Here is a 14880-nt window from a genome sequence, read left to right on the forward strand (position 1 = left end):
CATTGAACACACTCGATAGTGGTTGTGGTTGGTTCCATGACCAAAAAGGGTCATTTCATTCCCTGTGAAGGGATATCCAGTGCCTCCACGTTAGCACAACTAATGCTTTCTTCCATTTTTCATCTCCATGCGCTACCAATGATATGGTTTTCTGATAGGGGTTCCCAGTTTACTTAGAAATATTAGACGCATTTACCAATCTATTATCTATTGGGTTACATCCGTCATCTAGTTACCTTCCACAATCCAATGGTCACACGGAGAAGCTAAACCCGACACCTGAACAGTATCTTAGATGTTATTGCACGCAACACCCCTAGTCCTTGGTCCACCTGCTACCCACAGCCGAGTTTACGCACAATAACGCCAAACATTCCTCTTCTGGCTGTTCACCCTTCTATGCCAATTACGGTAGGCATCCCCACATGTTGCCAATACTCCTTCCTTCAGAAGCCACAGTACCAGTTGCTGAAAATACTGCTACTGCCATACCACAAACTCAAAGCGCAGTTCAGGAACACTTGTCAAAAGCACTACTGGCACATAAAGCATATGCAGATCGACATAGATTTGACACCATCAGTCTATTTTTGTATTTAAAATTTTTTTTTATTGGCATTTTGAGATCAAACATAACATAGCAATTGGTCCCCCCCTCCCCGATCCCCTGATTTGCGTCGCCATTCTTGCGGTTGCAATACATAGTTAACATTATAAACAAGTAACAAACATTAACTGTCTTCATGCTTTTAAACAATTATGATTGCATTCATTGCTTAGGAATGGGTTTGTGGCGTGTCTGTGTCCTTCCTTAGTGTGGTTACGAGGGTGGTTTGGTTTATTGTTATCCTTTCGCTGTGCTGCACCTGCGCCTTTCCCCGTGCGCCTCCTCACGGAGGCATTTCATCAGACGGGAGGAACATGTCTTTTACTACTGCCTTCCATGCCTCAAATTTATCGTTGGTGTCCCCCTCTCCCCTGGCGGCCCCCATCCCCCAGGCTGCTGTCTCTGCGCTGTCCATCGTTCCATTTCCCTTTTCCCTTTTCCATCGTGCGTATTGTGGGCCTCTTTTTGATTTCCATGACATTGCCATCTCTCTTTTTGCCAGTATACATGCCATGTCCATCACCCTCACTATATGTTTGATCTTACTCAGTCTGGGGTACATGCCCAGGAGACATTCTTTCGGTGTCCAGTCATACCTTTTGATTCCATCCTTCTTGCATGTCTGTTCTATGTATGCCCAGAGGATACTCGTTTTCTCACATCCCCAGAACATGTGCATTAGGTCGGCTTCGTTGCAGTTGCACCATGGGCATTGCGCCTCCATCTGCCTCCTGGAGCTGGCTACTTTTTTGGGGTTTCATATATGTTCTGTATAGGACGTTTCTTTGTATTAGTCTGAATCTGGCATTTTGACACCATCAGTCTATAATATCGGCAACCTAGTGTGGCTAAAAACGGGCATATTCCGGGACCCCGAAAACATATAGCACAATACATAAGTCCCTATGCTATTGTATGTATTATCAATCCAGTGGCTGTTGCTTTGACTTTGCGTGAAGGTTGCACATCCAACCTGTATTTCATGTGTCCTTGATTAAACACAAACCCTGTCCAAAGAGATTGTTGTGGAGAGGTACTGTCAGGAAGCACCACGTGCTGCGCACGCCGTATGGCTTCCGTGAATGGAGACACGTCATTCTGTCATCCATTCACGGAAGGCACGTACAGCGACATATATAGGTCCCTTCCTCTGAAGTTGCAGTACTTCTCAACGCTGCCATTCAGACATCCTTGAAAGTCTGATATCGAGGTTGGGCCGCACTCTTCTGTTCTGCCCTTGCTCTGCCTCTTACCTTGCTCTCCCCCCTCCCTATTCCCCTTCAACCTGCATGTCTTCAAGGGCAATCTTATCGCCTGTCTCCCCTTCTGATGTGTCCCTCCTCCTGTCCAAAGCCCACCCTATGTCTGCCTCAACTGACCCTCTCCCCACCCTCCTTATCCCTAAGATCTACCCTCTTCTTATTCCTTACTTAACTACCCTCTTCAACACTTGCCTCTCCTCAGCTACCTTCCCCTCCGCATTTAAGCATGCCACTATCATACCTATTCTGAAAAAACCTTCTCCTGATCCCCTTCTTACCTCTAACTGCTGTCCAATCTCTCTTCTCCCATTCCTCTCTAAACTACTTGAACGCCTCGCCTATTCCCAGCTCTCAGCCTTTGTGGCTAATCTTTCCCTCCTACTCACTCTCAATCTGGTTTCTGACCTAAACACTCTACTGAAACTGCCCTCACTTGTATTCTTAACTCCCTCCTCTCCGCTCGATACTTTAAACAATCCTCTATCCTTATCCTCCTTGACCTTTCTGCCGCTTTCGACACTGTTTATCATCCCCTACTTCTCAACACTCTTTCTTCCTTTGGTTTCAATGGCTCTGTTCTTAACTGGATCTCCTCTTACCTCTCCTCCCGCTCGTTCGCTGTGTCCTGGGCGGTCGTTCTGACCCTCTCCTCCCCGTGGAGTACGGCGTACCGCAAGGTTCGGTTCTCGGCCCTTTCCTATTCTCTCTCTACACTGCTCTCCTTGCCCCTGTTATCTCTTCATTCGGTATTTCTCACCATTTCTATGCTGATGACACCCAACTCTTCCTTTCCTTCTCTTACTTCTCCTCTGACCTCCACCTTAAACTCTCTTCCTGTTTTACTGCCATTAAAAACTGAATGTCATCCCGCTTTCTTTCTCTCAATACTGATAAGACTGAAGTCTAATTCTTTCACCCTAACACTCTTCCCCTTCCCCCTCCCTCTCCTCCACTTTTCATTCACTTTCACCCCCCTAATCTTCCCATCTCTGCCCATGATCGCAATCTAGGCATTCACTTTGATTCCTCCCTCTCCTTTTCCCACCATATTTCTCTTACCTCTCGCGCCTGTCGCTACCACCTTTTCAATATTGGCAAAGTCCGCTCCTCTCTCACCTTCCATGCCACTAAACTTTTAATCTCCTCCCTTATCTTCTCTTGCCTCTTCTATTGCTCCTCTTTACTCTTTGGACTACCTGCTTCTCTTCTTGCCCCCCTCAAATCCATCTAGCACTCAGCCATCCGTACCCGCTGCCTCTTTGTCCCTCATTTTTTTTTAAACATATTTTATTTATTTTGTTAATTTTGTTCATGAAATGAAAGTCAGGCACATTGCCAACATTGTGATATTTTCAAACAACCCTCTCCTACCCCCTCCCTCAGCGTCCCAGCCCCAATATTTGCAGAAGAGCAAAGAGGATAAGGGAGAAGGGGTAAAGGGGGACTTAGAGGAAAAAGAAAAAGCGAGTGAAGAGAAGGAGGAGAGAGAGGTTAAAGGGCGAGAGAGAGGGGTGAGTGGGAGAGAAGAAAGAAATAACTACAAACTTGTCCACAGGGTACAAGTGTCTCAACACCAAGTAGGCATAGTCTCGAGCTTCAGTGTTCCGCACCTAGTCAGGCTCTATTCATCTGACATGGTGTGCTATGTTGGGCTCGACAGTTCCTTCATTGCACATCATTCAGGGGGGCCTGTCGTCAGAGGATACGAACAATTCCTGCGTTATTGCGTTACAGGCTGTCATATCGATGGAGCTTTCCCTTCTCCCTGTCCGCAATGCTTCATGTCAGACTGCAGTCTCCGCTATGGTCCATCTCTGCAGATCTTTCCAGCACACCCCCATTGTTGGTCCGTCTTTGGCATTCCAGTTCATCGCTATCCGTCTTTTTGCTAGGGCCCAGGAAAAGTTCATCATCTTTTCCCTTGCTTTGTTTTTCTTCGGGGAACCATACAGACCAAGGAGGCAGGCTTCAATGGTCCAGGCTCGTCCTGTGAGCCCTTTTCTCTGTAGTTGACATTCTATGTCCTTTCAGTAGCTGCATATTGTTGGACAGTGCCAGAACATGTGGCCCATATCAGCGTTTGTCGCGTTACATTTTGGGCAGCTCTGCGCAACAGCTCCCTGGAAGCGGGATATTTTCTTTGGCATCAGATATGCTGCATGCAATATGTAGAACTGTAATTGCTTCAATCTGGCGTTTCTAGATATTTTCTTCGGATATAGCTTTGCTCTCTCCCATTCTTTATCCGTGAGCTTCCTGCCCAGTATCCCATCCCATGCCTGTTTCCCTTTGTTTTTGTCTTGGGGGATTCCCTCCATTAGTGTCTGATATTTCCTTGACACCATGTGTCCTTCCGTAACATCATTTAGTAGGCCCATAACTGGGTTTTCTTCTTGTCTCATCTCTAGGGCCGGCCAGCTATTTTCCAGGCAGTTGGTGAGTCTCGCATAGGTTATGTACTGGCCTCTGTGCAGTCCATAGACCTCGACTAGTTCATGGAAGGCCATTTTCTCTCCTTCAGGGGCTATGCCACCTATTGTGGCCAGGTCTTTGGTTTCCCAGTAGTCTCTGCAGTGTCGAAGGGTTATGTTGCTGTCTTTGTTGATTGCTGCTAGCGGTATTTGCGGGGAGTACGGCTCTTCTATTCGTAGCTGTTTCTTTACTCTGCTCCATATCTGCTTCCCTAAGTGTATAAACGAAGGAGGTTGTGGGAACGCTTTCTTCTCTGGCCACAGAATTTCTTTAAGGAGATGTGGTGATATGGCATTGCTCAGCAAAATGTGCTCTACTGTTTCTTCGTCTGCCAGCCAATTGGCTACATGTTGCAGTTGGCCTGCTAGGTAATAAAGTTCGAAATGTGGGAGTCTCAGTCCTCCCTCTGCATAATCTTTACATAGTGTAGCCATGGCTACTCTCCTTCTGCCCTTGCCCCATACAAAGCTTCCCAGTATTGAATTGAGGTCTGTAAAGAACTTTCTCAGTATAAGGAATGGCACATTAATGAAGTGGCATAGCAACCTTGGCAGGATGATCATCTTTACTAACGATATTCTTCCCATTAATGATAGGGGGAGTTTCTCCCATAGCTTAATGGATGTTTCCACTCCATTTCTTGCCTTCAGCGTGTTGTCTTTGAATGTATCTTCAACCTTATGATGTATGTTGATACCAAGATACCGAAACGTCTGGGTGTTCCATCGAAGTTCCAAGCAGGGGAGTTGTTGTTCTGTTTTTCCATCCCATTCAGCTAGGGGGTACAGGCAAGATTGGTGCTTACTGATAGTTATCCCGGAGATCCGTGCAAAATTATCTAGTACTTCAAGGGATGTGCTCAGATTGTCTTCAGGTTTGTGTATGTACAAGAGTATATTGTCTGCGTATAGGGATATGATGTGTGTGACGCCATCCATTTGTAGCCCAGTGTCTTGGAAGAATTCACGCCTACAAATCGCTAGTGGCTCCAGCGCTAGGCTATACAAGAGGGGCAACAACGGGCAGCCTTGTTTTGTACCCCTGTGAATTGGGAATGCTTCTGATATGTGTCTGCCTGTGCACACCCTCACTGTCGGTGTGGCATAGAGTACGAGTATCCACCTCATAAACCCTTGCCCTATACCGCAACTCTCCAGTGCAGCAAACATTCATTCCCACCTTACTGAGTCAAATGCCTTGATGGCATCTAGTGCTGCCACAGCGTAGGTATCAGATGTGTGGTTTGTCCCATCTATGATTGCCTGTAGGCGCCGCAGGTTGGCCGTCATGGACCTTCCCGGAACATAGACGGTTTGATCCGTGTGGATCAGTGTAGAGATTACTCTTTTTAATCGTTCTGCCAAGACCGCCGTAAGTATTAGTGTCTTGATTTATCAATGCTATAGGTCGATAGGATTCACATTGCTTGCTATCTTTGCCCGGTTTCAGGATGGGTATTATGATGGCTTGTTCCATTGAGTCGGGAGTTTGCCTGTTTCGTACGCTTCCTGGAACACTTGCAGCAGGTATGGACCCAGCGTGTCCATGTATTGCTTATAGAATTCTGATGGTAGTCCATCGCTTCCAGGAGTCTTTCCTGTGGGTAGTGAGGTGATGACTCCCTGTACCTCCTCTAGTGTCAGGGGGCAGTCCAGTAGTTCTCTTTGCTCTGCCGTCAGGGTAGGTGGACCTATATCTTCGAGGGTCTCCAGTATTTCAGCCATATTGGAGTGCTATTTGTCTTCATAGAGCGTGGCATAACATTTCCTAAAGGTCTGGTTGATCTCTGATTGGGAATGTCTTGTGAGTCCATCTTCATCTATTATTTCTGTTATTTCCTTTCTTGTTTTGTTGCTTGACCAGCCAGACGAGCAATCTGCCAGGTTTATCCCTTTGACCGTGTAGCTTTTCAGTGTATCGTTGAAAACTAAAATCACCTAGCTTTTCCCAGTGTTCCAGGCATTGTAGTCTCAATTCCATGTGTGCTTTTTCTTTTTCTTTTTCTTTTCCTTCCCCTTGGGCTGTCTCTTTTTCCAATGCAGCGATTCTTGTTTCCATTTGAGTTATCTTGTTTTCTAGAACTTTACGGATTCCACCTGTGGGCGCGATCGCAGCTCCTCTCATGACTACATTATAGGCGTCCCATACAGTGTTACTGCTATCTATGCTACCCAGATTGTACTCGAAGAACTGTTCTGTTTGGGTGTGAAAACTTTCTCTGAAGTCGGTATCTCGTAGTGATTCAGCACGCAGCCTCCACATAGGAATAGCTTTGGGATTGTCCGAGTGTCCATTGTATTATTAGGGGGGAGTGATCCGACAGGGACCTGCCCTCGTATACTGCGCTTTCTATGTTCTGTAAGTGTTCTTTCCCAGTGAAAACCAAGTCTATTCTTGTGTGCAGCTTATGCACGCTTGAGTACAACGATAATTCCCGGTTTTCCTGATTTAGCCACCTCCATGCTTCTTGCAGTTTCAGATCTCTGGTCAGTGTTTGTAACACTTTAGTCGAGGGAGGGATTGTTCTCATTGTATAATTGGACCTATCTAATGCAGGTTCTAGGGCACAATTGAAGTCACCTCCCCATATCCAACAGGTCCCCCGGAATGGCGATTGGATGGGGTAAAGGGAGCAATAGAATGCTGCTGCGTTATGGTTGGGTGCATATGTATTTATTATACAGAACTCTTTATTGTCTATGTAACCATGCAGGAGTATTATCCTCCCTTCCTGGTCCGAATATCTGTGCAGTATCCGGTGTGGGAGCCCTGGTGCAATCCATATGAGGACTCCTCTGGCATATTTGGAGAATGCAGAACCGTATCCTTTTCCTCTTAGCTTATCTATGATTTGCTTTTGCTTGCTTGGGGTCAGGTGTGTTTTCTGCAGTAGTGCGATTTCAATGCATTTCCTGCGCAGATAGGCCATTATCCTCATCCTCTTCACATAATTATTTAGACCACGCACGTTCCATGTGATTATTCGCAAGTTTTCCGTTATTGGCATTTTCTTCTTCGCCGCACCCCGCCCCCTTACTGGGCCTTGTTCGTCGCTTCCCATAGTTGTTGTTCTTCCAGGTGCCTCCTGTCTGTGAGCTCAGGTGCTTGGGTTGGTGTTGTTTCTCTTTTGTGCTGCTGTGTTCTCGAATCGTAGATTCTTCCTGTGGCCTTAACAATAACTTCAACTTTAAACTGTAACTGTAAACTTGTTGCCCATCGGTATTAATCCGTAGAGGTGTTTCCACCATCTTCCTGCCAAACTGCGGGACGCCGGTGGACGTGTGCTCAAGACACACTTAGTTCATATGTGGTTGAGGAGGGAGGGTGACTCCTCCGAGCCTGGTGCTTCTGCTGGTGATCCAGGCGTAGGGGTTCCCTTCCACTCCGGCTTTGGTTTCCGATGCTTCTCGGTCTGCGTTTGCTTTGGGTGGGGACTGAGATCCTGCTAATGAAGAGTATTCGTTTCAGTCTCTGCTTCATACACACTTTGGGGGGCTAAGACTCATTCTGATGTTTTGTGTCGTTCATTGCGTAGTTTCTCTTGGAGCTGACCCAAGTTATTTTCGTCCATCCAGGAATTCACATCTTCCGGTGTCTCAAAGAACAGGGATTTCCCATTGTATATGATTTTCATTTTTGCCGGGTATAGGAGCATATATTTGAGACCTTGTGTTCGTAACCTCTCCTTGGTTGGGACATATTGTGCCCTCCTTTTCTGTAGCTGGATCGTGTAATCGAGTATATTGCTAGGGTTGCCAAGTTTCTCTGGAACACTCTGTCATGCGCCGCCTAGGTTCATGGTGCATTTGGCCCCGCAGGAGAACGTGGAGGTTCCGTCATGTTCTAGCTGCCTAGGCAATCTAGTGGTTGCACGCTGCGGAAGAACGGCTCATTAGCCACGCCCTCCATTTCCGTGTTGCGTTGCAACGTTCTTCCGAGTCTGGATTGCTCTGTCCAGGCTACCTGTTGATGTACGCTCGCTCTTGGATTTCATGCCGTTTCTTGGTGTTACGCTTATTCTCTCGCTGTTTCTTCTTTGCCTCTCTCTCGTAATTCTGCTTACTTTTTCCTTCCTCCTGTTGTTCCATTGTTGTACTATTATTCCTCTTACCTCCGATTGGCTAGAAGCGCCTTGTCTACATCCACGCTTCTTTCCTTTTTCTTTCGATCCTTGTTTGCTTTTGCTCATAGTCCTGGTCTCCGCACTCTCTGATACTTCAACTGCTATTTCTTTCCTATACTTACGTTTCCGTTGCTCCTGGGCTCAGATATTCTTACGGAAACCTTGCGTGAGGCGTGTTTCCTTCATCCGCTTACCTTTCTCATGCACGGAGCCTGTTTTGCACACCAGAAACCACCTACAAACTGCTCTGCTCTTGGGGTTTTTGTGCCACACCTGGCTTTTTCCCCCAGTACTGTCCTTTCCGGACAGAGGTCACGGTGTGGCTTGTTGGTAAAGCCTTCACGGTGGCTTCCCCTCGGGAGGGATCTAAGCTTCACAGAAAAAAAAAAAAAAGAGAAGGACTATCGGATGAGAAGATCTTTGGATTTTCGAGGACACACTAGAAGAGATCTCAGGTGAGGAGGAGTTGGGGAACGGAAGGGAATCTGACGGGTCCAACTCAAACTTGGAAAGTTTACCAGACTCAGGACAGTCCGATTCTGAGACACTCCTCCGAGTCTTGAAAAGGCAAGTATCTTCTCCTTATCTCTGTGATTTAGTATTTTCGCTATGACGGGTTGCGGCGGGGCTCCAGGCAGCAGCGCCTTTAATCGGGTGGTGAGCTCCAGGACAGTTTTCTTCAGCACTTTTGTGGTGCTGGCAATTTGTTTAAGGGTTTGCTCCGTCTCGCCTACTCTGCCGGCTAAGTTACGTAGATCTTGGCGCAAGAGACCGATATCACTCCTCTTTTTTCCTATATCAGTTTCCATGGAGCTGCGCATAGCTGCAATTGCTTCTAGTATATTGTTCTGTTCTGCGCTCTGTTGGGGTTCTGCCTCCGCTCCATCGCTGTGGTCGTGTGGCAGCTGAGGATCTGTTGAAGGTTCTGCTTTCTTTGTAAAGGTATCCATTGTCTCTTGCTTGTGGTGTGCTGATGTCTGTTTCTGGTTCGTCGACCCTTTCTTCCTTGCCTCTTCTGGCATTTGGAGTTTCTGAGTGAACTGCGTAGGAGGCACTGCTTGTCCAGGGACATTATATTCTCGGGGGTCCCAATCACTTAATGTGGTGCCGTGGGATTACAGACGGTGGTGTTTGCTCCCAGTATATTCCTGTATTGCTGCTACGCAAAGTGTACTCCAGTATTGTCCATATGATAGTCCATCCCAGGGTAAGCGCTTGGAGGAAATGGGGTTGCAGCTTCTCCTACTGGGCAGCCGCTGCAGCGCTGTGCGGGTGCATTTGGTTCCTCCTTTGGTGCCTCTTCAATGTTCTGAGGGCTTGTTAGGGCTAGTGGGGTGTCTGCTGCAGTCGTCTGCTGACACTGCAGCTAATGCCTCCAGTGCTATCAGGAAGCACTAAATATGTTTTATTGTAGGGCAGTAATCTCATGGTGACCTTCACTGCCTCCGCACATCGCCACTCACGCAGTGTCCTGCTCGTACCAGTCTCTGCTCTCCGGATCATGCTGGGTAATCAGGCGTAGTCTAGTTTCTCCTCAGGTCCATCAGGAAGCTCCCGGCCGTGAACGTCCCCATTGCGCTGCCTCTCACAGTGATCTGGAGCCCCTGTGCCGATGGATCGTGTCTGTTGTCCGTGGTGCGTTGCGTGCCCCTCGCTTTTCAATCTCCTTGCATCGGCGGAGGTCAGCCGGTGGCGCCAGGTGCCTGTTTTTCGCCCCGGCCGCCGCAGGTGACTGTGCGCCCAGGGTCTCCGATCCTTTTGACTTCACGGGTCTCCTTGTTCACTTTCTCTGGCAGGCTGGCGACATCTCCTCTCGCTGCCACTCCCTCGTCGGCTCACTTTCTACTTGGGGAGGCACTCGTCAGTGATCCCTTCCTCCTCATCTGCCGTCGAGTCCTGTGTGCCACCTCTTCCTCAGGCAGTGTCGTGCAATGGTTACAGAGCGGCGGGCTCGGTGTCTTCGCGCACCATTTTGCCTTCAGATCTTCAATGTTTCCGTGAGTCCTTAGATGTGATGTATTTGCCGGCTCCAATTTCGGCCGCCCTTGAGGGCACAATGGGTAGGCGGTTCAATGTTCCCTTGGCAGGTGTTTTTGTATATTAATGTATCGCCAAATCCGTAGTTTGCTGGATCAATGTGGCATATCCAGAAGGAGGGCTCAGGAAAGCACGTCTTTCCTACATGCTCGCTGGCCACGCCCTCTGTCTCCTTGCCCCTCATAACTACATTTCTTCTTCGCTTTCCTTCCTTGGATGGCTTCCCTTTCACTCCCAACTTAAATTTCATTTCCTCTGTCTAGTCTTTAAATCTCTCCACGATCTTGCTCCCCCTTATCTCTCCTCTCTCCTCTCTTTCTACACTCCTTCCCACTCCCTTCATTCTGCTGATCACTTCCTTCTCACCGTCCCTCCTTCCCCATGTGCCTCCTCCTGTTTCCGTTCCTTTCAGCTCCTAGCCCCCCTGCACTGGAACTCTTACCTCTCTCAATCCGCTCTATACCTACCTTTTCCTCCTTCCGTACTTCCCTGAAATCTCTCCTTCTGCATTCCCCACCCTGATACCTTTCCCACCTCTCACTCTCTCCTTCCCTCAAATCTTCCCTATTTGCCTCTGCCTACCCACCCCCCTCCCCTCCCTCATCTTCACCCTTACACCCTCTGTTTCCCTCCTCCTTCCCTTCCTCACCCCTTCCCTCTCACTCACAGATGAATTGCTCTACTTACTGTTTTATTGGTTTGATTCATGATTGTAAATTGCTTCTACTGTTATAATTTTCTATGTATTTTGTTGTTATAATGTAAAGCCCTTTGGATTAAAGCGCTATATAAACACAATAAATACAAATACCTTACCTTCTTGGTGGCTGGATCTGTTGGTCCCATAGACCGCCCCCCACCACTGCCCTGTTCATTCTAATCTCAAACCCCTAAAGGACTACTTTTTCAGAAATTCATGCCTCTCCTGGACTATTGGATCGATACAAGGTTATTTGTATTTGGACTTCCTTAGCTGGAGCCATTACTTGGATCCTTACCTGCATTGCTGGATTCCCTTGTGTCGGGCCTGGATGGACTGCCTGTTCTGGATTCTGGACCTGCAAAGACAAGAAATCAGGTACATAGCATGACATATACATAAAGAATAACTTTCCTTCATACTGACACTAGTCATTATTTCTTTCTCCGGTCTAGGGTTCTGGGGGTTGCTGCATCTAGTGGTCCTTTTCCAGGAGTTACCACCCCGGTCCTGGGGATTCTTTACATCTCCCTAGTACGCTTCTGATGTACTGTGGATTGGTGACAGTGACACTGTAATACGATCCTGACAGTCCAGCCCGGATTGTAGTATCTGCCTAGGAGCCTCCTTCCTACCATTAACCAAATCTGACAATCCTACTCATCTCTGGAGCAGGTTATACAATGCTACCTTAAATCACATTCCAAAAGGGTGTTGGAGTACCGTGCAAAGGCACAGGCAGCATTCACAGCCCACGACGTTAGATTACCAGAAGCATAAACCTTATGGGCAAGAGCATCCAGCTTCTTGTTTACACTGTCGGGAGGTGAGGAAGGAAAAGTGGTTGCATTAGACCATTTGCAGTGGAATGAGTGGAAAGGATCTGCAGAATCTTCCGTCAAGCAAAAAATGTCCCACAATCCATGTACCACTGGGAAATATTCCCTGCTATAAGAAAGTATTGCCTCACTGAGCAATCACACAAAACCATTTCAAGGCAATACAGTTTAAGTATTTTTGTAGCACTGCATGTTAAGCACATTTTTCTCAAATTTCTTTCTCAAATTCATAAGACAATTAGACCCATAACACTGTCCCTCAAAGAGAAATAGTACTCTAATAGAGGATTCTCAAAACAGGCCATTAGATGAGAGTTGTAAGAAGCAGAATCTTTAATAGTGACCAGCAAGCATGAGGTCAGCATGAATGATAGCAGGAAGGGGGTAGCAATCTGGCTAATAAGACAGGGTTGGCAATTTAATGGGCAGATAGTGGAATTGCTATAATGGTCAACTGATGGAGCATTCAGAATAATACGAGCAAGGCATGTGATCAACAATATTGACCTTCTGTGAAATTATTATTTGAATACAGCAGACTGGATAAACTAGAACAATCTCACATAGGATTAGAAATAAATGGAAATTGACAGCTTCAGGGCTCGAAATTAAGATTAGGAAAACAGGAGCTAAATGCAGCTCTTGGGTCTCCAGCATTAACCAGTGACTAGGAGCTACTAGGGGGTGGGAACGAGGAGCTAGCACATATTGTTCAACAAATCTAACTTCTACATAAGATGGAAAGGAACAAATTACGTACCCCTGCTAATGTTCTTTCGACTGATTGTTCCTCCCACGTATTCCTCATCTTTGATATCTTCCATACAGCGTCAGCTGCTTCGGAACTTTTTTCTCAGCATCGGGTGCCATGTGTCGTCGACTCGTGCCCCTCGACGGCCTCCATCCACTCTCAAGCATGCCGTCACTGACTGTATATATAGCGCGCACTGCAGCCGTTCCTTCATTTCTAGTTTTTCCTCTCTCAAAAACACAGACTTCGCGAGGCCAAGGAATGACCAGACGCTGGAGGAGAGAAAGGTGTAATATATACAGAAATTCTCCTGAGGAGCAGGATGGGAGGGGCAATGAGGAATATGTGGGAGGAACAACCAGTCGAAAGAACATTACCATGGGCAAGTAATTTGTTCTTCGAAAAGATTGCATTTTCCCAAGTATTCCTCATCTTTGATAGATTACCAAAGCAGTATGTTACTGGAGGTGGGAACAGAGAATTCATCTTTCATTAACGCTGTGTAAACAGCTTTCCCAAACCTCACCTCCTGACCCGATGCAGAGTCCAGGCAATAATGTTTTGCGAAAGTATTACGAGAAGACCAGGTTGCAGCACTACAGATGTCCTGCATTGGAACCCCTCTCTGTAACGCCAATGAAGTAGCCACACCAGTAGTCGAGCATGCCTGTAATTCAACCAGGACGTCTTAACCCGCTAGGTGGTAGCATTCCGATAGGCAAAGGATAATCCAGCAGGACAAGGTCTGCTTGGTTACAGCTAAACCTGGCTTGAGACTGGCATACTCCACAAAAGGCTGGTCGTCTTGCCTAAGCTTTGCCATTCTAGAATGTAAAAGTTCAAGGGCCCTTTTAGGATCAAGACAATGGGCCTCATTACAAGCATGGCGGTCCGGGAACTACGGTACCGGTAAGCATGCCGGTATCGTAGTTCCCGGACCGCCATACTACGTGCTCTGCTCGCGTGTGCCGCTTCACCCGCCAGGTTTTTCCTGGCGGGTGTAACGGTACCCGCGAGCAGAGCATGTCGGATGCACCGGCACAACTCTTTATGTCCCGGTGCATCCGACCTCCCCATCCCCATTCAGCCCTATTGGGCAGAATGGCGATCGGGAGGCTCTTGATTCCGGCACCCGCAAATGGGCAATTACCGGGTCCGCCAAGCTCGGAATGACCCGGTTCTTGTCCATTTGCGGTTGCTGGAAAAAATGCAACTTGGGCGTCAGCCGTGCCCTTAATAAGGCTTAATAAGGGCACGGCTACCGCCAGAGTTGTAATGAGGCCCAATGTAGTCTCTCCTTCTCCTTTATTGGATGTGGTGGTGGGTAAAAGTTAGGAAGCACAAGCTTTTGTGCTACAAAATAACCTTCTCCTTGTAAAAGGTGGTAAATGGACTTCTACAAGATAGAGCCTGTAATTCACTGAAGTACGGGCCAAGATAATGGCCGTTAAGAAGATGGTTTTGAGGGTCAGCATCCTTAAAGGACATGAAAAAAGGGGTTCAAACAGAGCACCAATGAGATATTTTAACACAAGGTTGAGATCCCAGACAGGAACAATAAATGAACAGGAGGGAAAACAGTTAGGACCACAATAGGGATCTTGAAGAACGATCCCTGCTACAGCGAATGGTTAAAAACAGACAGCGCTGTCAGATAGTCTTTTGCAGTCGCAACCTGCAGCCCCTGATAGGCCAAATTAAGTTTAAAAAAGACAGCACCACCGGTGTGTCGCAGGTGAAAGGGTCTACATTCTTAGCTCTGCACCCACTGCAAACATTTTTCCAACGAAAGTGGTACCGAGACCTTGTTGCTGGTCTTCTGGTTGAAAGCAACACGTCCATTACGTCTTTGGTAAGGTCCCAATCTTTGTATCTTAACATCTCTGAAACCAGGCATGAAGGTTCAGGGTCCCGATTTCTGGGTGAAGAATGAGACCCCTCTCTCGCAAGAGTAGGTCCTCTCTTTGGGGAAGACGAATTGGAGGGCAGATGGACATGTCCAAAAGATGTAACATCCTCCTAGCCCAATGCGGAAAAATTAGGATCATGGTTTCCTGAACTTTCTCAACCTCCTGATGATGTGAGGAAT

The 14880-nt window shown here is 47.3% G+C and overlaps 1 protein-coding gene across 1 annotated transcript in view; it reads right to left on the bottom strand.

Annotated features, from left to right (window-relative positions):
- Positions 1 to 14880, bottom strand: part of CCDC146 (coiled-coil domain containing 146) — a 1748551-nt gene that overhangs the window by 1637690 nt on the left and 95981 nt on the right. Inside the window, exon 2 of the mRNA XM_069628051.1 lies at positions 11500 to 11559. Coding sequence (XP_069484152.1) covers positions 11500 to 11559 — 60 coding nt within the window. The remainder of the gene's footprint in view (positions 1 to 11499; positions 11560 to 14880) is intronic.

Source organism: Ambystoma mexicanum, chromosome 12 (assembly GCF_040938575.1).
Source record: "Ambystoma mexicanum isolate Mex_15411 chromosome 12, UKY_AmexF1_1, whole genome shotgun sequence".
NCBI lineage: Eukaryota > Metazoa > Chordata > Amphibia > Caudata > Ambystomatidae > Ambystoma > Ambystoma mexicanum.